This window comes from Ptychodera flava, chromosome 14 (assembly GCF_041260155.1).
Source record: "Ptychodera flava strain L36383 chromosome 14, AS_Pfla_20210202, whole genome shotgun sequence".
Lineage (NCBI taxonomy): Eukaryota > Metazoa > Hemichordata > Enteropneusta > Ptychoderidae > Ptychodera > Ptychodera flava.
In genome coordinates, this window is record NC_091941.1 from 31,487,245 (window position 1) to 31,511,063 (window position 23,819).

Consider the following 23,819-nt stretch of genomic DNA (forward strand, 5'->3'; position numbering starts at 1 on the left):
TGCAGCATCTTGAAAGTGGTAAACACTCTGATCGCCCAGTTAATTATGATTATCAGCTTGTGCGGGTTTGACACTTTGGGAGTTAATAACTTGATGATCATGTTCCTTTATAGCTGTAGACGTACATCCTGCTCTTTTGATCGTTGCCATGGTTCCTGAGGTTGTGGAGAATGAGGAAATGTTTGATGACAGGGCCCCTGATTATTTTTACATATAGAAGGAAACCTTGTTGCCAGGAGACACAGGTGTGCCGACTAAAATCTAATGAGTTTCCAAATTGATCTGCGTTTGAATTGTCAGCCTCGGCCTGCTTACACAACAAGTCCAAGCCAACAAATTACAAAACATATGACATGCAACTGAGAGAGAGAGAGAGAGAGAGAGAGAGAGAGAGAGAGGGGGGGAGAATGTGTGTGAGAGCACATATCACATGTTGTAAAGAGGAGTTTAGCATTAGCTTACTATTGAAGGAACGCACACAAATTCCCAAAGGAGCACGTCCTTTTCTTGTTTGTAATTTGTGTAATCAAAGGAATGGGAACAAGAAATGTCACTTTTATGAAAAGAAATTCAATCAACCCACAGCTAGTACAGGTTTCAAATGTATTGATATGACAATTTTGTAGCTGTACGCACTCCATCATGACCAAAAAGATTAAGGACTGTCAATCATGAAAGCTGACGCATGAGAAAGGTAATTTTTTTAATAAAGAGGGGTGGCGGGTCAGACATTAATTCGTTTTGCTTGCGCCCAAATCGCAATACAAAATTTGTAGTAGTTCTGAAACCACTATCACAGTATTACGAGTTTTATTTTCAGGTGGATGGGGTCGGCACTAAAACAAATAATGGGTCAGCTTTTATAATCGGCGGTCCCTTACCAAAATAAGCTTCGGGGTAAATGTACCTGGAGATTAGAGATCTCATAATCCTATTACTTTGTCATAACTTACCTGTGTCACATTTTACCATTGGTTAACTTGTCATCCTTGCTTTTGTGTCATTGCCCATCATGATCTATTATTTTTAATTTTTTATATATTGGTTAGCTTAGTTTGTGCATTCCTAGTTTGTTGTCAATACGCCATTATATTTGAGTCACACATGAACACACACACAAAAAATTGTATTCATCAATTGTTGATTTGTTGCAAATGAGGCATTTCCTTTTGACTGAGTTTCTTTCTCCTCCCGGCTGTTACTGGTAATATATGTTGGAGCTCTTGTGCAGATCAGTGATGCATGTCTATTAATTTTGGAAACAGTTTACCAATGTGGATGAAAATAGTAAAAACAACATTTCCATGAGACGTTATTGGAATTTTTTTATAAATGATCTTCACAAATAACAAGTAGCAGTTATCTTGTCCTGTCATCAAATTTTACCGAAAAGGCATTTTGAAAAGGTTGGGAGATGTTGAATGTTTTAATACACTTGAAAGACTGTATTTGATACCAGTAATTCAATTATTCATCACCTGCCTTGGACATCGTAAGTCAATTGGCTGGGGAACTCAAAACAGTTGCAGGTCACAATGATAAGTCAATTGGGTTGGGGAATTGAAAGCACATTAATTTTGGTCTTGACAGTGAGTAAATATAGCTGTTCAGAAGGACAATGACAGTAGATGACAATAGACAAAAGCTACTATACCGGTAGTGTGAACGGCTTTCTAGTGTCAGACATAAAGGCCTATTTATTCTGACGCAATAAATATGAAGTTACATATCTAATAGTCCAGTATATGTAATGCATAATTTAGATCCACATGTTGCTATGCCACCTAATTTCCAATATGTTTCATTGATACAGATAAAGCCAGCTTCATTTGTTGATGCATGCAGCGCCCTCACGAGGACAAAGACTACAACAGTAAATTTCCGCATCGGCCTCACTTGCTTCACTTGCTCGAGTTTTTCTTCTATTCTTGAGAGTACTTGTCTTTCAGAATTGAGGCATACATTTTCTGGGAAGTACTGTCCTCACTGCAAAACTTACAAGAATCTTGTTAAATGATTTTTATCGGTACCATGATTTGTTCACATGTAAGAACAATGACTATGTTATATTGAGGAATGGTTGCACCATATACAGTTCAGTTCTGATGACAACTGGGAGGACCAGCAGAGCAGGTAACTCTACACCTTTGTGTGCTCTGCACTGAAATCCACCACTGTACAAATAAAATGTACATAAGATATATAGAGAAGCTACTCTTAGGTGTCCTCTGTCACTATGTCTTCTGAATGATAATCTGAAATTTACCTGAAAGACAAAAGAAAGACAATTAGTTTTATGCAACCTGCTTTTTCGTGAAATGTACATATGCAATGTATTTACATAATAAATCTTCAAATTCAGCAATATCAGACATGAGCGTGTGGTTGTTTTGAATGCATCTGGCATGGAAGTTTCTTCATAAAAATGTGTTTCATGTGTATCAACAGTAACATACATGTATCATCCACTATAAATTGAAAAAGACTTTGAAGAGAAAGATTTGAATTTCCTTCTTGTCAGAGGCACATCTGCAAATTTATTATCCTGGGGAGCCAACCTCCCGAAAATTGAAATGGATATAACATTGACAGTGTATTTTTTATGTCTTCTTGTGCTTGTAAGTTGAAATAATTGAATGCCGAGTAGTCTACCTACATTTTATTATTGCTTTTTATTTCTTACATTTATATCTGTGTTGCTGTTATTGTATTTGTACTTGTTGATGAAAAGTTGACTTACATGCTGGCATTGATGTGACTTCAGCTGTGACTATTGAGTTGATTCCAAGATTTGCCAATGCTCCTCTTACCAGACCACATGGAAGGGCTAAATACTGAAAAAATCAAAATTGTCAAATTACAGGTGTGATTAGAATTGAGGAAAACTGCTCTATGTACCTAGAAAGCTATCCCCCCTGCATATCACATATAAAAATATAAGTTAAATTAACAGGATTTGTGGCTCATCACCTGGCTGCAATTTTTTATTCTTTGGTAAAATTTCAAGCTCTATGGTGTTGAAGCAACTTCCAGAAGGAACTAGAATATCAAAGGAAGTGCTGTTACAATTTTGTAATTTTTATCATAAACACGATGACACTAGTCATCTGGATTTAATTGTGACAAATCTGATGAACACTTGACCTGAAAGTAGGCAGCTTTTCTGAGGATGCCCTTTTCGAAATATGACAAGTCATCGCTGATGACACAGTCCCCGCTGGGTTATGGTGTTTGAATTACGGTGATTGAATTGCATGCTTGGTAGCTTCATTACAGGGGAGAGGGGTGAATTTATTAAATGTTGGGAAATCACATGATAGTGGTCTGTGGGGGTCATGTTTGTGTACTTGGGACAGTATATGGCTGTTGGTGTTCCATGGCAAGATCAATAGTTACATTTATTTAATTAATGATGTGTAAGATATGTGAAACTACAATACAATGTCTGTGTACCAAGATTGAACAAAATTGGTTCAGGGATAGTTGACTTAGCTCCAAAACATGAAAAATTTTCAACAAAATGGCCGCCTGGCGGCCATATTGGATCGCATCGGGAAATTAATTGATGTGCATATGTATGCCACAGTACTTTATCCTTGTACACACTTTGAAAAAAATCGGCTCAGGGTGATAGAGAAACGGTCTACTTAACACAAACATAAAATATCCATAAAGTTACAGCAATTGAACTCTGTTCTTTTAACTGTCATGTTGGCTCTTCCCTATACAGGTTTCTGGAATACTTGCCTTTGGTGCAAACTCCATGTATTGTTTGCCGGATGCCATTTGTTGTAAAAGCTTAAACCTGTTATCTTGAAGGACATAAACACCCTGCAGACAAATAAAAGGGTGGGCTTTTACTATGAGACACTTCTTCTCATTTTAAGGATTTGGGGTTTCATGGCTGGAAAGTGAATTGATTTCAGTTCTGTCTGACATTTGTCAAAAACCGCTTGACCAAATATTTGGCTTATCATATCACATTACTGACAATTACAAGCTAGCTGCTTCAAGTATTATACTGTGAAAAATTGTTTGCATTAAATGTCACAAAATATGTATGCTTCATGCTCTTCAGTCTAATTTTGTTATTAGCTGAGCAATCACCTTCAGATCAGCATGATATTCTCACCTGATGATTTGTTCTCAAGTTGTCCACTTGTTTTTTATAAATCGCTGTCCAAAAATCTTTACACAGAAACTTCATGATGTCCAGATCATCTTTGAATCTTGGAGTGTCTTTGGTAAACCTTTCTATGAGGCTCTGTCCAATCCTGTATCCCAGATGTTCCAACTTTGAAATGCAAGTATCCTGGGAAGGCAACATTTCCAAATGAAGTGATAGACTATCATTTCTTGGTAAAAGGGGGAATTGTGTGGTGTTTTTAACCTTTTGTTCAAAATATCCAAAAACATTTCTTGGAGCCGCCATTACCAACTTCTGGTAATGGCGGCTCCTAGAAATACTCTCGATGTTTTTGGAACACGATCAACGTGTTTGAACAAATACCAAACCCCACAAACGACAAGGTTAGTGTAGTATAGTGTTTAGTCTTCAGTAGTGATAAATTGGTATGACAAAATGCAGTAAATCATGTGTAATTTCACATCAAAATGCCGCATCATGTGTGACGTGCTTATTTTGAACGCTACAGGGCCTTCAGCATTATAGCTACTGGTGAGCGAGGTCGCAAAAACCAAAACTCACCAACCGTCTCACCTTAGAGCTACAATTTTGCTGCTGACCCGCAGTGGCTCAGAAATTCTCGCTGATTGACAGTTTGGCCGAGTCTCTCCCTCAAAACTACTACTGACAAAGTAGACTGGTCGACTATGTCAGCCCATGACCAAGTAACAAAATTTCTGAACATGTTAACAACGTAGGCCTATGCATAAACAATTGTGAACAACATAGGCCTATGCCAGAACAACAGTGAACAACGTAGGCCTATGCCTGAACAACTGTGAACAACATGACATGAGCTTATGGCTGAACATCAGTGAACAACGTATGCCTATGCCTGAACAACTTTTCAGGGTATCATATCATGCAAATTTTCAATAAATCATCTTCTAATGAACTTCTTTCCGAGCTGCTGCGGGTTTCATTGACCCGCAGCGGCTCGGAAATGCCGCTGATCGCAAATGACGTCACTTTTTCTCTCATTAATCGTCCCTATTTTTCCGCATTAACGACGAAAACTAGTGTTACAATGGTTATATGTCATAAATATTCGTATGACTACAAGCTACAACAACAGCCGCGCATACAACAACAAAATTTGTCCGAATTTTACGCCGTGTTGTCCGAAGTCGCGCGCGTGCAGCTATATTTAGTAACAAACCTGAAATCGCGATCAACGCTACACACGCGATTGTGCAATACCTTAGTCCAAGCTTAGTAAAAGCTTATATGAAGCTTGGCGCCGAAGCTCAGAACAATGTTTGCGTGCCAACCTTAAATTAAGACTGGGACGCCCAAGATTAGCTGAAGCTTATCCTTGCACACCTTTGTTGAAGCTTAGGGCAAACTAACCTTTATAAAAGCTTAAACTTCCAAATCTTGTTCCAAGCTTGGGCAGTAAAGCTTGGGCCGAGCTTTACGGATAAGCTTTTTATCATCCTCGTTTCTACTGTAGCTTTTGGGTCCCTTGACCCAGCATTTGACCTAAGGGTTATTTTTTTGCTCTCAGTTTAGGGAGCCGATTTTGCTGCAGAGTCTTGCCAAATTATTGGTTTGAAAGTTATGATCCACATTTAAGTAAAAATATAGACCAGTAGGCGGGCTTTGGATAAAATAACCACGAACGCGTTGAAATATGTTTGCGTTGAGACCGACATCGCGACAGGAACACCTCTTGTCATTCACTGTCCAGTACGCCCGGTGCTCATGTCGTCTGCACAGCTGAAGAGTGCGGCTTGATCGACTGCATCATGACTTTTATGAATTAACCGCTATATGACAAGTTTCTTGTTGACAAGGTTTAATACCGATGTACTGAATTATATCGAGTATAGCCAAAATGAGCAACAAAAATCCGACTACACTTCTCAGTGACTTCTGAAAATACACGACAGCGAAGAGATGCACACACCACACTTTACGATTTGTAGTGACTCAGAAAGTTCGTGATCCTGTTCCTTGTAAGTTTTTGACACAAATCATATTACGTAGTAAAGATACTCCCACGAAAGACAAACTCGTTTAAACAAGTTTAGTTCTATTTAGGCAAGCCAGTGACAAAAATATACGATCAGACGATGTAAATACCTTTGAAATGGTTTATTCGTATATTGCAACAAAATGTACACAGTAATCAGTATTACGAAGCTGTACTCACTTCAAGTATTCCCTAATCCGCTCACAAATTCCTTTCTAAGATGATAAATTCGGCATATTGGACGTGTTAGGAAGGACATGGATAATTCTTGAAGATGAACTGACTGGCACCACTATACTATTAAATGTACATCCACGTTGCATTCGTACAACTTCAGGCGAGGCCGTACAGATATCTGTAGGTTTTCCTCCGGGAGCTGCGCGAGGTCGATTTTGACCGGATTTTGGTGGGCCTCGTAACTTTAATGAAGGGCTTTGAGTATTTTTCAGAGCTGAAAAATTACTCACTTTACACACTCCAGCCTATGTTTCACATTTAATTCGGTATTTCATATAAATATTAACATCCTTCAAATTATGGAAACCCGGATTGACATCTTAATAATTAAATCGTTTAATTTGAAATTTTACTACAACCACCCAGTGAAGTGGAATGGCCCAAAAGCGGAATAATATCAACAAGTGAAACGGTTGCCATCACTCCTTCGCAACCAACTTTCTATATGAGTACAGCGTGAATAATGAATAAAGAAGGGCCTATTTCTGTCGATTTCGTATCGAGTATCGAAATGCCGCCAGGGAAATGATCAAAACTAATGTATGCATGTATGATAAAGGGGTTATTATACATAATGCGTTTGCATTTTGGACACATCACTCGAATACAATACGATATCGACCAAACTGCGTATCTGCGTTTTCCGCCATACGTAACAGCTCCGTTGTTTGTCCTTAGGCACAGTCGTTTGGAGAGCTATTCAGCGCTGGGACTATTCGCCCCATAGACGAGTGTACAGAAGCGAGAAATACTAAGTATTTCTCGCTTCTGTACACTCGTCTATGGGGCGAATAGTCCCAGCGCTGAATAGCTCTCCAAACGACTGTGCCTTAGGTGAAGGTTAAATGCCAAGCTTCACTGAAGCTTAATCCCAGCTAGGCTTGATTTAAGATTTGGTAATAACCCTGTTCCAAGCTTTGGACACAATCCTTATCTCAAGATTTGCAAACAAGATTGGATTAATCTTTATCGACGACAAGCTTGGCCGAAGAGCATTGGCAAACCTTCACCCAAGCTTAGAGTACCGCCAAGCTTGGACTAAGGTTCTGCACAATCGCGTGGGTATTCGCAGCTACATACGTGCCACTTTCGATTTGGTTCGATACACGTTGAAAGCCCCGTCCAGTCCAGAAATGGTTTGGGGCAACGTGACTCTTTGGGCCAAGAGGTCTTGGTGCGAAGCGGTTTTAGTGCAAAATGGACGAGATGATACGGTGCGACGTTGTTTTGGTGGGAGGTGTCAGGGAATCAATGAGTACGTACACGGTACTACAGGGGCTTTCGCTTCGCCATGTGCCCCCGGGCATGTACCGAGCTATACAAGCGACTGCGTAATCATGATATCGATCTGAGTAGACTAGTGAAAGTCTCAAATGTTAAATGAAGAAAATGCCATCAAAATAATAATGCGGAACAGACCTCTTCGTTGTTTTTTGCAGTTCTGTAAATGTATGACACCAATTCCATGTGGAGGAACTCGAATAACACCTCTTCCGCCATTTTGGAAATTAAAATTATCTTTCCTCTCTCAGATTGGCCTCTTGAGGGCACCATTTTTCACAGAAAATAACTCTTCTTGTGTAATCGTTGACCTTCTTTGTGTCTTTAATTTATGTTTTGTCTTATATGATAGGCTCTTGTCAAAAAATGACTAGTGTTTTACCAAAAGTCGATTTTATTGTTTTAATACTAATTGGCACATCCTGCAACTTACTCTCCTGATCTTGCCGTAGGCGGCGATAAATCATACCCTGCAAACATGGCGGTGGAAACGCATGGCTCGGTTGCTGACTTGCAACAAAAACTGGAAAAGGCCAAAGAAAGTTTGCAGAGCGTGGATGAAAACATCAAAAAGCTTACTGGAAGGGATCCTACAGAGAGAAGGTTGGTTATTCTGTGTGCATGTATTAAGATTGATGTAAAAACTCAATGTATCTGGTTGACCTTTGAGTGCGACGCCGTGTGGCGTGAAGTCACCGATGAATATAATCCAATGAATTCTGATTACTTTTGTTTCACCAGAACATGATAATTGAATGCCAAAGCATACCCCTCTCCCTCGTCATCGTGTGTAGATTGCAAAAGCATTTCTTCATGGCCTTTCGGCTTACTAGGCAGGCAAAATACCGTTGCAACAGTAGCAAAGCATACAATCGTCACACTCACTGGGGTTTCATTAAGTTTTGAAGTAGGGGGCCAGAGTGAAAAAGTAGGCGGCTTGCAGCTGCTATGACCACAAAGCGGTCGTCGTGGGGAGGGTCCGGGAAGGGGTGTTCCCTGAAAAATGAGTTAAAATTCACTTTTTACAGCTCACAGTCACATGAATTTCTAGTATTTTCAGGAGAATTGTCAGCAGTGTTCCAGGGTAGCTGCAAAATTGTAGCTCTACGGTGAGGCGGTCGGTGAGTTTTGGTTTTTGCGACATCGCTCACCAGTTGAGCTACAATGCCGAAGGCCCTGTAGCATACAAAATAAGCGCGCCACACATGGCGCGGCATTTTCATGTAAAATCCCACATATTTACTGCATTTGGTCGTACCGATTTATCACTACTGAAGACTAAGCACTATACTACACTAACCTTGTCGTTTATGGGGTTTGGTATTAGCACAGACACGTCGATCGCGTTCCATAAACATTGAGCGTGTTTCTGGGAGCCGCCATTACCGGAAGTTGGTAATGGCGGCTCCAAGAAATGTTTTTTGGAACGAGATCGACGTATTTGAACAAATACCAAACCCCATACACGACAAGGTTAGTTTAGTATAGTGTTTAGTCTTCAGTAGTGATAAATCAGTATGACCAAATCCAGTAAATATATGGGATTTTACATCAAAATGCCGTGCCATGTGCAGCGTACTTATTTTGTATGCTTCAGGGCCTTCGGCATTGTAGCTCTACTGGTGAGCGATGTCGCAAAAACCAAAACTCACCGACCGCCTCACCGTAGAGCTACAATTTTGCAGCTATGTTCCAGGGCAATTTGTGTTCATATCATAAAAGCCATTTTACCTGGGAGATTAGGCCTAAATTAGCTGCAAAATTGTAGCGCTACGGTGAGGCGGTCGGTGATTTTTGGTTTTTGCGACTTCGCTCACCAGTAGCGCTACAAGGCCGATGGCCCTGGGGAGTATCATATAAGCGTGTCGTACTCGACCAGACGTTTTGATGTGGAATGCAACATATTTACTGCATTTGGTCGTACCGATTTATCACTACTGAAGACTAAACAGTATACTGCACTAACTTTGTCATTTATGGGGTTTGGAATTTGTTCAAACACGACGATCGCGTTCTGAAAACATTGAGCGTGGGGCGTCGGTGTTTGTGGGAGCCGCCATTACCGGAAGTTGGTAATGACGGCTCCCAGAAATGTTTCGGAACGCGATCGTCGTGTTTGAACAAATTCCAAACCCCATAAATGACAAAGTTAGTGCAGTATACTGTTTAGTCTTCAGTAGTGATAAATCGGTACGACCAAATGCAGTAAATATGTTGCATTCCACATCAAAACGCCTGGTCGAGTACGACGCGCTTATATGATACTCCCCAGGGCCATCGGCCTTGTAGCGCTACTGGTGAGCGAAGTCGCAAAAAACAAAAATCACCGACCGCCTCACCATAGCGCTACAATTTTGCAGCTAGGCCTAAATATGATAATTCATAATTACAAATAATAAAATGTGGTAATGTTGACGATATTTTGAACAAAGAAAAATGAAGTCTTAGAACCTAAGAACCTCTATGCTTTTGGGAGGTTAACCATGATAATTCACTATTATTAATGATACAAATTTGATTTTGTAGACGGTGTTATAAGTGTTACATCTAGACAGGGTGTGATTTTTGCGGTAACTGGAAACATAAACAGAAAGTGTCTTTCGTTGATATTCATACTGTACAATATGGATGTACAAGTGTTTGTAACTCTATGCTAGCTATGTGGTATTTCAAGTCAGCCCTCCTTACTTGATGCACAATGCAATTTTTATAGCAACAGTCTAGTTTAGCCTGAAAGCTTCACCTGTGTGAGGATATTACAGAGCCTACCTAACGGTTTCTAGATGTTTTGGCACCAAGTCGTTTTGGCCCAAGACGTTTCGGCCTCCCAATGTCAGGCCCCAAGTTGTTTTGGCACCACAACCCAAGACATTTCAGCACGGCTCAAGGCTACCTGTGGGAACTAGTGCTGGAACATAATGTTACAAATCAAAGTACTAAAATGTATAGTGTCAATTATTAAACATTCACATACATGCTTTAATCTTTGTGAGAACACAGTAAGAGACCGTAAGAAAAAGCTCCCTATCAATTTTAAATCTGTGACACAAGCTTATTGATAGCAATAGCTGCCGACACGGCAAACTTTTGAAAGCGGTGCTGAAACATCATGGCAAAAGTCACACAAAATGCACTCAAAAGTACTTGTCAGAATGCAAAGGTCATGCTCACTAATATGACTGGTCAGTCAATTACAAAATAGTTTGAAAAAAAGTCGAAACAGGGATGCCAAAACATCTTGGGTTGCGGTGCTGAAATGACATGGGGCCGGAAATTGAGAGGCTGAAACGACTTGCAGCTGAAACGACCAGTTGCCTACCTAACCATTGGTCCTAGGTGTGTCCTGACACAACTGAATCCTTCTGTCTACAGTCTTGTGATGTCACTGTTAGCGGGAAAATATCAAAGTGTTGTGATAAAATCAAAATATCAGCCAACAGGTGTACAAGTAGGCAAATTAACAGAACAAAGTCAACTTCATGCAAAATAGGCACATCTTAAATGCTTATGAAGGCAACAAACGAACCTCAAACGACTACAAGTTGCTGTTCAACACTAAAAATTTCTGAAGTATGATATGCAGAAATTCTCTGGTCGGAAAGAGTCCCCCCCACTCCAAAATATTTTCTTAGGTGGATGCAAAACACTTTAAAAACTAACCCTAACCCTAATTCTAAACCCCTCCAAAAGTTGTATTTGATGTGTTTCTTCCAAGGAAAGTCAACAATGACAGTGATTTCCAGGTATGAGGGGCCTAAAAGAACCCTGGCCCTCTAGTCTCCATCTCTGACAGTGTTTTTCTTAAAGCCATTGCTCGCGATCCCAGGGATCGCCTTTGTTCTAGTCTGTAAGAGGATTTTGGAGGTGTGATAGCCTTTTGTTTTCCATTGAAATTGTAATCTGGTGGGTAAATTTTCTGATGAGACAATCTGGTGCCAACGAATGCCTTTAAAGGCATTCGTTGGCACCAGATTGTCTCATCAGAAAATTTACCCACCAGATCACAATTTCAATGGAAAACAAAAGGCTCTCACACCTCCATAATCCTCTTACAGACTAGAACAAAGGCGATCCCTGGGATCGCGAGTAATGGCTTTAATATATACGGCAATGATTGTAATAATAAAGATCACCCATCTACAGTTCTTACAGTCACTCATCATGTCAGATCTGTTTTGCAATTATCTGAGGTTGACATACCAATGCTTTAGGTAAATATTACATCATTTACCTTTCTATCTTTTATTCAATATCTTGCATTACTAATACATATGCATGTGTTTTGTATTTTTCAGACCAAGTATAGGTGATCAAAGAAGAGTTTCATTAGGAGGCCAAAGCTTTAGGGGTAGAGGCGCAGACGTCAGGCTCATCAGGTAGCTATATCAGTAACAAATTAGTCTGTATTCTGTGTGTTTATCAACCTAATTCATTGTACATTCATTGCTTTGAAATGCTGTGAAACGAAACTGTCCAGTGATTTGATCCTTTATTTGAATGCATAACACTGTGCAACATTACATTCATTCGCTATGTTTTTAAATACTAGACCTCACATGCAGTGTTATTAACATACCAGTTAGTAATCTTAGCTTTAGTTCATTTGTGCATACTGCGGGGTCAGCATGGCTAGAAATTAAAAAAAAGCACCTCAATAGTGCCCTTAAATGACACAGGATCCAGGAATGAAATCAGTGTGCCCTTTACAGTGTACCCTTTAAGCTAAATTTGCAAGCCATGGCTGAAGATTAAAGAAGGTTCCCTTATGACCCAAGAAACTTGTACATGTCACTGAATACACACACTGGAATAGGACCTGTGCTAAGAGATTTCCAGCCAAATACTTCCACATCAAGTGTAAAATAGTGAAGAGGCGTGTACACGAGTAGGGGTTACACTCGGACGAGTACAGTACCAAGTGAATGACTTCATGTCATATTTTTTACATCTTCATTGTTTATAGGAGGGATTCATATGATGGACCAGGAGGAGGAGGACCACCCCCCAAGAGAATGCGTGGAAGTGCCTTCAGCAGGTAAAACCAGCATTGAGCTCTTGCACAATCAAAACATTCACAGGTTTTTTCAAACGTACCTACCTGGTTCCATGGTAACACTTCTATATTCTGAGTCAGAATGGCATCGTCTTTGTTTGAAATAATCTTCTCCTTCATGAAAATGAGTGTTTGAGCTATTGCTTGCCGAAGAACAAGTTCTCTGTTTTTAGCTACTATAGACTATATAGTCTATAGAAGCTATTGGGATGGGTATCCGTCCGGCGTCCGTCGTCAGTCTGTATGTATGTATGTATGTATGTATGTATGTATGTATGTATGTATGTATGTATGTCCGTTTGTGAGGCGTCCGTCCACTCAAATATCTTGAGAACCGCAGTACTTACTGACTTGATATTTGTTGTGTAGATAAAAAATATGATTTTGAGAAACTATTTTTTTTTATTTTTTGATATTGTTGAAAATAGGCAAATTAATGCCAAAAAAGGTGTTTTTGGTAAAAAATCTTCTTCTTCATAACCGCTGGTCAGACAGCTTTGTTATTTGGTATACAGGTCCCTAGGGATAACCCAACTTAGATTTGTTCAAATTGTGATGAAATATGCAAATGTGTATTTTTAAGGAATTTTTTTGTCATTTTTGGTCAAAATTTGACTTACATTGTATGTAATTCTTATACTGTATAAACCCTATCAATTCACCCAGAAAAAATAATTAATATGATTTTAAATAATTGAATTAATTAGGAAATCATCAAAGCCAAAATAATTTTAGTGTGGAATTATCAGAAAGTTCAACTTTTTTTGACAGTTCATAGTGAAATGCTTACCATCTTGGAGGATTAAAACATGTAAAGGCAACTTTCCTGAATCCCAACTTTGATATATTCTGAACCACCATTTATGTTATCTAAAAGAAATTGCTCATAATAGTTTGTCATGATAGGGTGGTCAAATAAATAGAGATAGAGAAAGTTCTAATTTCCATTTATGGTTGACTTGGTAAGGATAAATAAGATTACTTTTTGAGGAAAAAAATAGAGTGGTCAATTAAAAGAGTGGTCAAAATGATAGGGTTTTTATGGTAAAGCTGGGCTGTAAGATGCCTCATGTGCTATTTATAGCAATTATGCAATCTGTGTAAACAGTGCAATGAAAGTGTAACATGATTCCTTATAATGCTTTTGATGACCTTGAACTTCTTAAGTTTCAAACATTTGTCTCTTCAGTGTGCTTTCTCTGAGTACGTACAGTCTCAACTTATTCAACAGAACTTACTTACAATGTTAATTTGAAAGTTAAAATGTGCTTGGTTAATAGAATGAAAATACTGATATTAAAAGATAACCAGCTCAAGATTCTTTATAACCTGACAGATATGCTGTTTTTTTATAAAGTAAATCTTGATTTAAGCAAGTCTTGTTTACTTTAATTAGAATGTAATTAACTCTCGTTTATTTGCTATTATAGACTAATATAGTCTGATGAAATATGCAAATCTGTATTTTTACGGAATTTTTTCCGTTTTTGGTCAGGCCATCCTGAAATGAGCTATCAAAGATATCCACCTTCTTCATCAATACATGTGTCACAAAAGGTTATTCTCTACATAACACAGCAGAGCTCTGTCAATTGTTGAGTCGCTTGTTTTTTCAAAACCGCTGGTCAGACAGCTTTAATATTTGGTTTACATGTCCTTAGGATGACCTTAGTGAGATAATTTCATACAGTCAGGAAATACTTAATTTTGTATCCATGTCTATAGTAGCTTCAGGGACTTTGGCCCTATGTTTTAATGTAGACATCTCACAAGGTTCAAAATAGGTTAGTCCACTTTAGATGTAAGAAAGAGCCTTTGAAATGAATATGGCCACTATACATTTTCAAACAAACAAACTTTGTCAATGATTTTGCATTTAAACAATTTTTCGTCCTTTCCTTTGAAGACTGGGTGGTCGAGTAGGGAGTGAACGTGGTGGTCGTCGGAGGGACAGCGATGATGATGATGAAGATGCTTTTGACCGCAAGGTATAGGAAGTATTTCATGCAAATTTATTATTTACCATGGCAAGATTAAAATATGTCTTCTGATCAGCAACAAGATGACAAGATAAATTTGATAGAGAGATGAAGCATAAATTTAGGCTATCATTGCAGTTAGTTTTGTTCAGTTTATAATACAAAGCTTACAAAGGAGTTACAGCATAACCACGTGACAAAATGACTAGGAAATATCTTGTCGTTCAGCAAGATTACAAGAAACTTTGCGGTTTCCTTTGATAATCTGGAACATGATTAAGCCACATTGTCTTTGCATTGATTGCATGCCTGCTGTATTCTGATGTAACATGGAAAGAGCTTGTTACATTTCTTCTCTGATGGTTCTCCTTGAATTAGGCACTACCTTGTGTACAACATTTCACAACAACATTCACATCAAAATAAATGCCAAGTGATTGGTCACTGTATTTGTACTTTTGCCAGATTTAATATCAAGCCATTGTTGGCAAATGTCACAAAGAAAAAATTATTTTCATCTTCATCAAAATAAATGCCAAGTGATTGTCTGTGTATTTGTAATGTTGCCAGATTTATTATCAAGCCATTGTTGGCAAATGTCACAAAGAAAAAGTAATTTTCATCTTTAATAGAAATCTTTCAGTGTGAATTATGCTTTGTTTTTCTCTTCTGTCTTCATAGCCCGGATTACAGTCTTCAGTTGTAGCTACCCCTAAAGATACAAGAACTCGTAAAGATTCCATTGCAGAAGCTTCAGCCGACAAAAAGGGAATGCAACGGTATGCTTGTATTTGTAACGTACTGAAATGCCATGTGCACAATGTATGCCTTCCTGTGTGTATGCAAGTATAGGTATGTTTGTGTGTAAGCTTGTCTCAAGCAAGAGGTAAATTACTGTAAAAACATAAATTATTTACTGGGATATATATTTTGCTGATTGATAAAATCTGCTAAATTAAATCAAGGCGAAAATGTAATCAGACAATAGATCCTATTGTTTTACAAGGGACTTTTCACAAGTGACTTGAAATCTTGGTGAAAACGTCTCTAACATCAAAATAGTGAAATCAAATCTGAGTGAAAATTAATGATTTTACAATAATTTAGTTTATGAATTGCGCTTAATATCTTGAATGACTGCAGTAAATCCGATGAAAATTGTGGCAGACATTTATCATACAAAGATTTTAGTCAAGAAAGGCATTTAGCAGTATCAATAGCTAATTATGGTAAGTCTCTTCTGTACTGAACACAGGGACATTTTTGGTTCACATGTGGCGTTCTGATTTCTTCATGTCACAAGCCATTACATAGACATGCCTGTACCAGTTTCTTGCAGATTAGTTAAATTTTGACATTTCGAGAGTCAGTACAGAACATACCTAATTCTGTCAAACTTTGTAGAAGTTCACAGTCCTTTGCCATTAATACTAATGTCTACTTGTTTATGATACAATACAATACAATATGGGCAAAAGTAAAAGACAGGTCTTTGGCACCCACTTTTTTCATGTGCATCATATTGACTACACTTTAGTGACTGCAACTGACAAAGTCCCAATGACAAGTGGGGACTGTGTCACTGTCAATGACTTGTCTCTGTTATTTTCATTTTTTTCAAGGAATCGTCGCATGTTTGGTCTCCTAATGGGAACTCTTCAAAAGTTCAAGGCAGATGCAACTCAAAAGACCCAAAAGGTAAGGCAACACAATTATATCAATTGTCTTCAATCTAAGTATTATGTACATTGACGGGCAACCAATCCTACTAAGATTAAAGAATGTGATGACTTCTCAACCTTACTCACATGATATTTTTTATCTCTGATAAAAATTCAACTTCCTTGCTTACCAAATGATGATATGGTGAAATTAAATTTTAAAACAATTCTTGAAAGTCAGATAAATTGAAAACAGAAAGTCAACCGTGTCTATACACTCAAGTGATCGACAACAGTTAACATGCATTTGCTGGACGTAGAAACAACCAATCTTTCTGATATCTGAGATCAGTATCAAGCAAAATAATAACATGGAAATGAAGATCATTGCTGTCACCGGTCAGAAGTCTTTCTCTGTAAAAATGTTAGCTACAAACAATGAAATACTGTGCAAAGAAGAGCAACACACATATTGTGGATAAGTATGTTGCAGTCATTGGATTTATATTATATGGAGTAGGGGCCACATACATTTACTGACGGAAAATTATGGTAACAAAAGAAAAAGGAAAACAATTAGTTTTGCCTGCCATTCTATAATAGGAATGTTAATGTCGCTTTATTTACCGGTAATTTTGCACCTTAAAAGATATTTCTTGGTCTAAAAAGTTAATCCTAAATAATTCACAACACTGTGCTTATATTACACTACCTTCACAGCAAATAGTATCTCCATTACAGCTCTCCATAGGCTCAAACACTAACCTGACGACCTTGAAATTGTAAACAGGCAGTTCAATACTACTACGGTCATTTGAAGAATGTTAAGTTAAGGCGCTTCTAAATCCTTAGTTGGTCAGTCATTCACAACTCGGCATATGTGATCGTTGAAGTCATACTATCGTCAATTTTTGAGTTGTGAATTTTTGGGTCTTTGAACTAAACTAGGGAGGGATGTTATTATGCGGATGTATAGTATTTTTGAAAATCTCCTAAAAGTGAGGGAGGGAATTATACTTAAGCAAGGTACCGGAATACGGTATTACAATCAGATGAATACTGTATTGCCCTCTTGGAGTTTACATATATAGTGACTGCCCTCTAGAGGCAGGTTGATAATTTTATCACCTAATATGTAAAATTTCATTACAATCACAGAGCATGTTGTTTTAATTTCCCTGGTACACTTTATTTGGCAAGACAGTTGGATTGGATACTATCCCCAAATTTTGGAACACGCAATTTTGTTTGAAAAACCTTCCAATAAAGGAAATTTTTACAAACTAGTTTATCAGTGACTGTTATATTTATTGGTATCAGATGAAAATGAGTTGCAAAAACAAACTTCTCTGTTGATGTTAAGTAACTGATTGAAAGGCTGAAATTAAATTGCAGTCTTTGTTCTTCTATGCCACTTTGTTGATGTCGCACACTGTAAGTTGTGCACAAAGTTGCTATGAATACTGAAACACGGTGGATTATCACTTGTAAATCAGACTTCTACGGGTAGTAGCAATTGTCGGGGGGGGGGGGGAGAAAGTAGATGATCATGACATTGTATCAGTGGTTATTCACTCATAATAAAACTGTACAATAGTCGTCGGTACTTTGTTAATTGACTTATTCCTCCTCCACTCCCTAGGATAAACGCAGGCATGATATCGAAAACAAATTAGAAGAACAGGCGCAGAGGGAGAAGAAAGCAGTTGCCATGGAACGCATAGAACTGTTCCAAGAAAGGAAAAGTAAACAAAAAGAGCTAAATAAACTACAGAGACTCATGGAACTAGCTCAGATGGTAAGTGACATGTCTAGTGGCAGTGGTCTTTTTAATGACATCGTAATAAAAAGTCAATATTTATCTCAGCAATATGAATTTCACTGTTCAATATGTCAGCCAAAGAAAACTGCTTTTGTCATGTTTACACAGTGAGCCATTGTAAACTGGAGCCGACTGTGCAGATTTATGCATTATTGCATTCCTCTGTGATGAACAGAAAGCTTTTATTACAGCTTTTCAAATGTGAGTTTGCTCATGGCTATGTTAGAAAGTGTACATAAACCAAGCAATTGAGCAACTCTATTTTCCATTAAACACAGTGATTTGATCACGTAATGCACAATGTTAGGCAGAAGAATTTTCCAATCTTTTCCAATTTGGTGATCACTCATTATCATTTGATTTGCATACGTAGGCAGTGCTCATTAATATACTTTGCATAAATGAACATGTTTGTGTAGGAAATCAAGCTTCATGTATGAATTTGCACCTATTATAAAATGGCATCTGATGTACAACATTTCTTAAGACTACGAAATTCAGTGTAGCAAAACTAAGTTTGTTTTGATTTTAGGTGGTACGTCTCAGAGTAGCGTATAAAATAGAGCATGTTCAATGTACCTAGGACAGGTTTCATCACAGTATGTTATGTCATCAAAAGTAGATGTGAGTGTGGATTGAAAACTGTTCATTACAATGTCAAATAATGGAAGTATACATGTCTGCATAACTCACTAAGTGTAGCATTTGCCACTAAATTATCATGTTCAAACAAACTAAACACCCAAAATCAGACTGATTCTGAGTGCTGTATAGCATTATGAAAATTACTTATCATACCACATCATTCTGAAGCCATGCTGTTTATTGTCACACAAAATAGCATGAATAGATTTGACTGAAAAAAAAAACCTACATCATTATTATTTCCATTGTGCTTATCCACCAGCAACTGTATTATCTTGTCAATCTAAACCTTTAGGCAGACAGGAAAGGTACTCAGTTCCCCTCAGGTCCGGATGAGGAAAGAACACATCGGTATATTATTTCTCTGAAAAGCTAATGCAACCATTTGTTCAGCATGCAACAGCATACAATGAATCAATCAATAGTGTACTCATTTGTCATAGCATACTATTGCTGTGAACATGCCAGACTCAAAAGACAATCTGCATTAAAATGTGATGAAGCCACGATGTAACTCACTAAATTTACTTGAATTATGAAATTTTTAATTTTCCTAATAGCAATAGCATTTTGTCCACAAAATGAATATATTATTTAGGACCAATTTTGGAAAACATGTTCAACGCTCAATAACTTATACAGCATGAGAAGCAAGTGGTATTTCAAACTATGTAACATGAGCCATTGCCCACTAAATGTATTCCATCAATTAGGAAGTAATTTTGGAAAAAGTATTCTACAAACAAAAATGTCATCGTTGATGACACAGTCCCCACTTGTTAATGGGTACTTTGATTACAGGTCCTCAGAGAGGATAGAGTCCTCTTCATTAGGTCTGTGATAAAATACTTTTGAATAAATACGCTTGATACATGTCTGAGCTGTAGTTCAGGACATGAAAAAATCGTAATAAAATGGCCACATGGCGGCCTTATTGGATCGTATCACAAAACAAATCAATGTGCATATGTATGACATAGGTCAATGTCCTTGTACCAACTTTGAATAAAATCTGTTGAAACATGCCTGAGTAATGGCTCCGTACATGAAAAAATTGTAATAAAATGGCCGCCTAGCAGCCATATTGGATTGTATCACAAAACAAATTGACATGCATATGTATGACATAGGTCAATGTCCTTGTACCAGCTTTGAATAAATCGGTTGAGATATGCCTGAGTTATGGCTGTGTACATGAAAAAATTGAAAAAAAATGGCCGTAAGGCAGCCATATTGGATTGCATCACAAACAAATTGGTGTGCATATTTATGTCATCGGTATATGTCCTTGTACCAACTTTGAATAAAATCGGTTGAAACATGCCTGAGTAATGGCTCTATACATGAAAAAATCGTAATAAAATGGCCACACGACAGCCATATTGGATCGTACCACAAAACAAATTGACATGCATCTGTATGACATATGAAGTAATCCTTGTGACAAGTTTGAATGAAATCGCTCCAGGCATCTCTGAGATGTCTGCGTGAACAGACGCACGCACGCACACACGCACGGACATGAACTATAAGTCCCCCCGGATGGTGTCTGTGGGGACTAAAACCATCTGCACAAAGTTTCATCAATTTGGTACAGTTGTACCAGAAACAGCGCTCTAATCTTGAATTATGCAAATTAGACCTAATTATGCATGCCATACCAATATAAATAGACCTGCATGTGAATGCCATAGTGTAGTATCCTTGTACCAAGTTTAAAAGAATTGGCACAGGAATATCTCAGATATCTGCATTCATGAGCCCCTATGCATAGACACAGCATTAGTTAATTTCATCCTGGAACCCCTGTGGATCATACCTGGGACCCCTGTGGATGGGTATCAAATACAGGAAAGAAAGCAGCCGTCACACAGCCATTTATGATCGAATCATTACAAAAATCGGCGTGCATATATATGTGATAAGGATTAATATAGGCACTAACTTTCAATGCAATCGCGCCCAGCATCTCTGAGAAATTTACGTGAACGAACGTACAGTCGTAAAATATAGGAAACAAAATGGCCGCCACGCAGCCATTTTAGACCAGATCAAACTAAAAATCAATGTGCATATGTATAACATATAGAGTAATCTATGTACCAAGTTTGAATGGAATCGCTCTTAGAATCACTGAGAAATTTGCGTGAACATACGCACCGTCATCAAATACAGGAAACAAAATGGCTGCCAGACGGCCATTTTGAATCGGATCGTAAAACAAATCGACGTGCATATGTATGGCATAGATGATAATCCTTGTACCAAGTTTGAATCAAATCACTACAGGCGTCTCTGAGATATCTGCGTGAACGGACGGACGCACGGACGCACGCACGCACACACGCACGCACGGACATGACCAAACCTATAAGTCCCCCCGGACGGTGTCCGTGGGGACTAAAAATGTAGATAGTTTGAGAACCATAATGGAATTTCAAACTATGTAACATGAGCTATTTTCTACTAAATGGCTTCATTATTTATGAAATAATTTTGAAAAATGTGTTCTACAAACAAAAATGTAGACCGTTTGAGAATCAAATTGAAATTTCAAAATGTGTAACATGAGCTTTTGTCTGCAAAAGGGATTCATTATTTATGAAGTTACTTTAAAAAGTGTATGCCAATGAAAAGAATTTAGTGAGCTTAATACCCTTTCTCCCAAGCAGTATTTATTTCTATGGTTTGTCTATGGGTCCTGGTAGAAAGAGGATTAAAAAGCAAAGTGGACTATCCACTTGTGTTATGTGAGTTACATGTAAGTCTTGAGCTGTTCTTAAAGGTATACAGTCATCTGTAAACTAAATATGCCCATATATGGTCAAAGAGTCGTTCCTTGGTATTCAAAATGCCCATGTGAGGGCGCCCTTTTTAAAAAAGCGGCCACCCGCTTAAAATCTATGATTGGTTAGATTTTCTCTTTCCACGGTAACTGTGGTAAAATTGGAACAGATGACAGTATACCTTTAACTTCAAACCATGTGTGTAATCTGTACATGTCACATCAGTGAATATGTATGGTATATCTTCAGGTTGTTTTTGACCAATCACCGATGGAGATGGCATCTTTGGTTCAATTGTTTTTGCTTTCCACTGTATTAAAATAATTTAAAAATCCAAGACAAACACTCACTTTTTGATGATTCTCTGTGTTGGCGAGTTGGATCAATAACTGCATAATTATGAGCAGTCAACCCTGAAACCAAGGAAGGATTTGTATACGTAACTTCACCAATCACTGACTTAAATTAAACATGACAAATTTCTCTGACACTTATACAGTCAACACAGACACACACATCTTGTTGATAGTTGCACTTACTCCCAAAGGTGCTTGATTTTATTTGAATGCACCGTTAGCCAGCATCTTTGTAAAATTATGCCACTTTAGAAACCAGTCTAAAAAACCAGCAAGACGATGCAATAAGTGGAAACTAATAATCTCAAAGAAAAGAGTAGAAAGTAACAATAATATAATAAGGAGAAAAATACAGCAAAAGAAGCAAACTAAAAATTTATAAAGTCTGCTGACTGTGCAGTGGCACAGTGTATCTTTGTTCCCAAACACAATAAATACAATACAAATATCAATTTTTAACAAAGATGGAACAGTACAATTACTGGTAATATGATTTATTATTTGAAACTCCTCATAGTGTACGAAAGATTTAAAATTTTTTTTCGACCAATAATATTTTGATAAAGATGATAATATTTTCATAAATACTAGTGGCATGAGGGATATGCAAAAGTAGGAAATATTGGTAACAGAAAGTTAACAAAGTGAATTGGCAGAGAGAATACACATTTAACACACAATATCATGTATGTTGTAATGTGATTTACAAAGATTACAGCCTTTCCAGTGCTGGTTGTGTTGACTTATAAGACACTCACATACCCAGGGCTGTCAATTATAGCCGGTCACCGGCGGCAAATCGCCGTCTGACACAGGTCTTGCTGCCGCCTGTTTTCCCTATTCAAGGCCTGCAATAATGAATTCTTTCCTGTCCAAATTCTACCGTTGGCTGCGCTGTGCTGCAGAGGCGCAGCCCCTAAGGCTTGTTGGTAGCCGATTTCTGGTTGGTTTCAGTCGGTACTGTCAAAAAGCTTTACGTGTTCTGATTGGTTTTCGGACGTACACGATCGATATGGCTACGAAAGTCGACAGCCATGTTGGATTTATGGGTCCAAAAAAGGAGACCCCAAGAGGCTTACACTAGCTCTGGATATAAAAGTAATGTCAATATCGGTAAATCATTTTATTTTCCTGAGGAATTTCAGTGATCGGGGTTTCAATCCATCAATGGTATAGCATGCAATGCAGATTTCACGCCGCGTCTGAGCAAAGTGCCATAGCATTACGTGTATTTAGCGACTGGAATTTTTTATTTGTTTTCCCGTTTGCAGATCGTGAACACTCTTTACAATGAGTAAGAATCGTTTACTCAGCGCAAAAAAACTTTGTGGGATTGACATATTTTTTAGTGAGAGATGTATTACGGTAGTACATGCTGTGTACTGTGGTTGTTTCGAAGGCCCGAGTATTGAAGTTTGATAAATATTTTCCGACATCCGTAATCTTTCCTCAAAAGCAAATATCGGTATTCCGATCCTTCAAAATCATTTACCAAGACCAACATTTTTTAATGTTTAGGGCAATCACAAAATTTAGCTAGGCTTGACTATATACTTTCGCGGTATCTTGCACGTATGTGCGGCGGTAAACCATGTTTTGAATATGGATATAACATGCATGTAGTGAGCCTATCCACTTGGGTTACGACAAAACTCGGACTACTGTGAGGGACATCAGAATAGATACTATGATAGTCTTCAGGAGGAAACATTTGATTGTTAACTTTCACGGCAAGGATTTACTACGTAATAAACTCTCAATCTTGTCGATTGAGAGGTCGACGGACAACGAAGCCACGCAATTGTAAACTTGAGTATTGTAATTGTTTGTATGACGTA

General features: G+C 38.0%; 2 protein-coding genes across 2 annotated transcripts in view; one reads left to right on the forward strand and one right to left on the reverse strand.

The window, feature by feature from the left end:
* Positions 1 to 1,657: 1,657 nt before the first annotated feature.
* LOC139150153 (trafficking protein particle complex subunit 6b-like) lies at positions 1,658 to 7,965 on the reverse strand. Its single transcript, XM_070722336.1, has 5 exons — positions 7,818 to 7,965; positions 4,133 to 4,312; positions 3,748 to 3,831; positions 2,741 to 2,834; positions 1,658 to 2,266 (listed from the first exon to the last, which is right to left on the reverse strand). The coding sequence occupies exons 1-5, from the start codon at positions 7,950 to 7,952 to the stop codon at positions 2,235 to 2,237; spliced, it is 525 nt and encodes a 174-aa protein (XP_070578437.1). The 5' UTR covers positions 7,953 to 7,965; the 3' UTR covers positions 1,658 to 2,234.
* A 157-nt stretch (positions 7,966 to 8,122) lies between these two features.
* The window catches only part of LOC139150151 (pinin-like), a 45,812-nt gene continuing 30,115 nt past the window's right edge, over positions 8,123 to 23,819 (forward strand). Inside the window, exons 1-7 of the mRNA XM_070722334.1 lie at positions 8,123 to 8,282; positions 11,975 to 12,055; positions 12,643 to 12,714; positions 14,639 to 14,720; positions 15,393 to 15,490; positions 16,334 to 16,409; positions 18,015 to 18,170. Coding sequence (XP_070578435.1) covers positions 8,158 to 8,282; positions 11,975 to 12,055; positions 12,643 to 12,714; positions 14,639 to 14,720; positions 15,393 to 15,490; positions 16,334 to 16,409; positions 18,015 to 18,170 — 690 coding nt within the window. The 5' untranslated portion in view covers positions 8,123 to 8,157. The remainder of the gene's footprint in view (positions 8,283 to 11,974; positions 12,056 to 12,642; positions 12,715 to 14,638; positions 14,721 to 15,392; positions 15,491 to 16,333; positions 16,410 to 18,014; positions 18,171 to 23,819) is intronic.

Excerpts from the sequence above, each read along its gene's own strand:
- LOC139150153 (XM_070722336.1), bottom strand. The coding sequence starts at position 7,952 with ATGGTGCCCTCAAGAGGCCAATCTGAGAGAGGAAAGATAATTTTAATT. Across the intron at positions 4,313-7,817 it reads CTGCAAAAAACAACGAAGAG|GATACTTGCATTTCAAAGTT; the intron begins GTCTGTTCCGCA and ends TTGCCTTCCCAG. Across the intron at positions 3,832-4,132 it reads ACTTGAGAACAAATCATCAG|GGTGTTTATGTCCTTCAAGA; the intron begins GTGAGAATATCA and ends ATTTGTCTGCAG.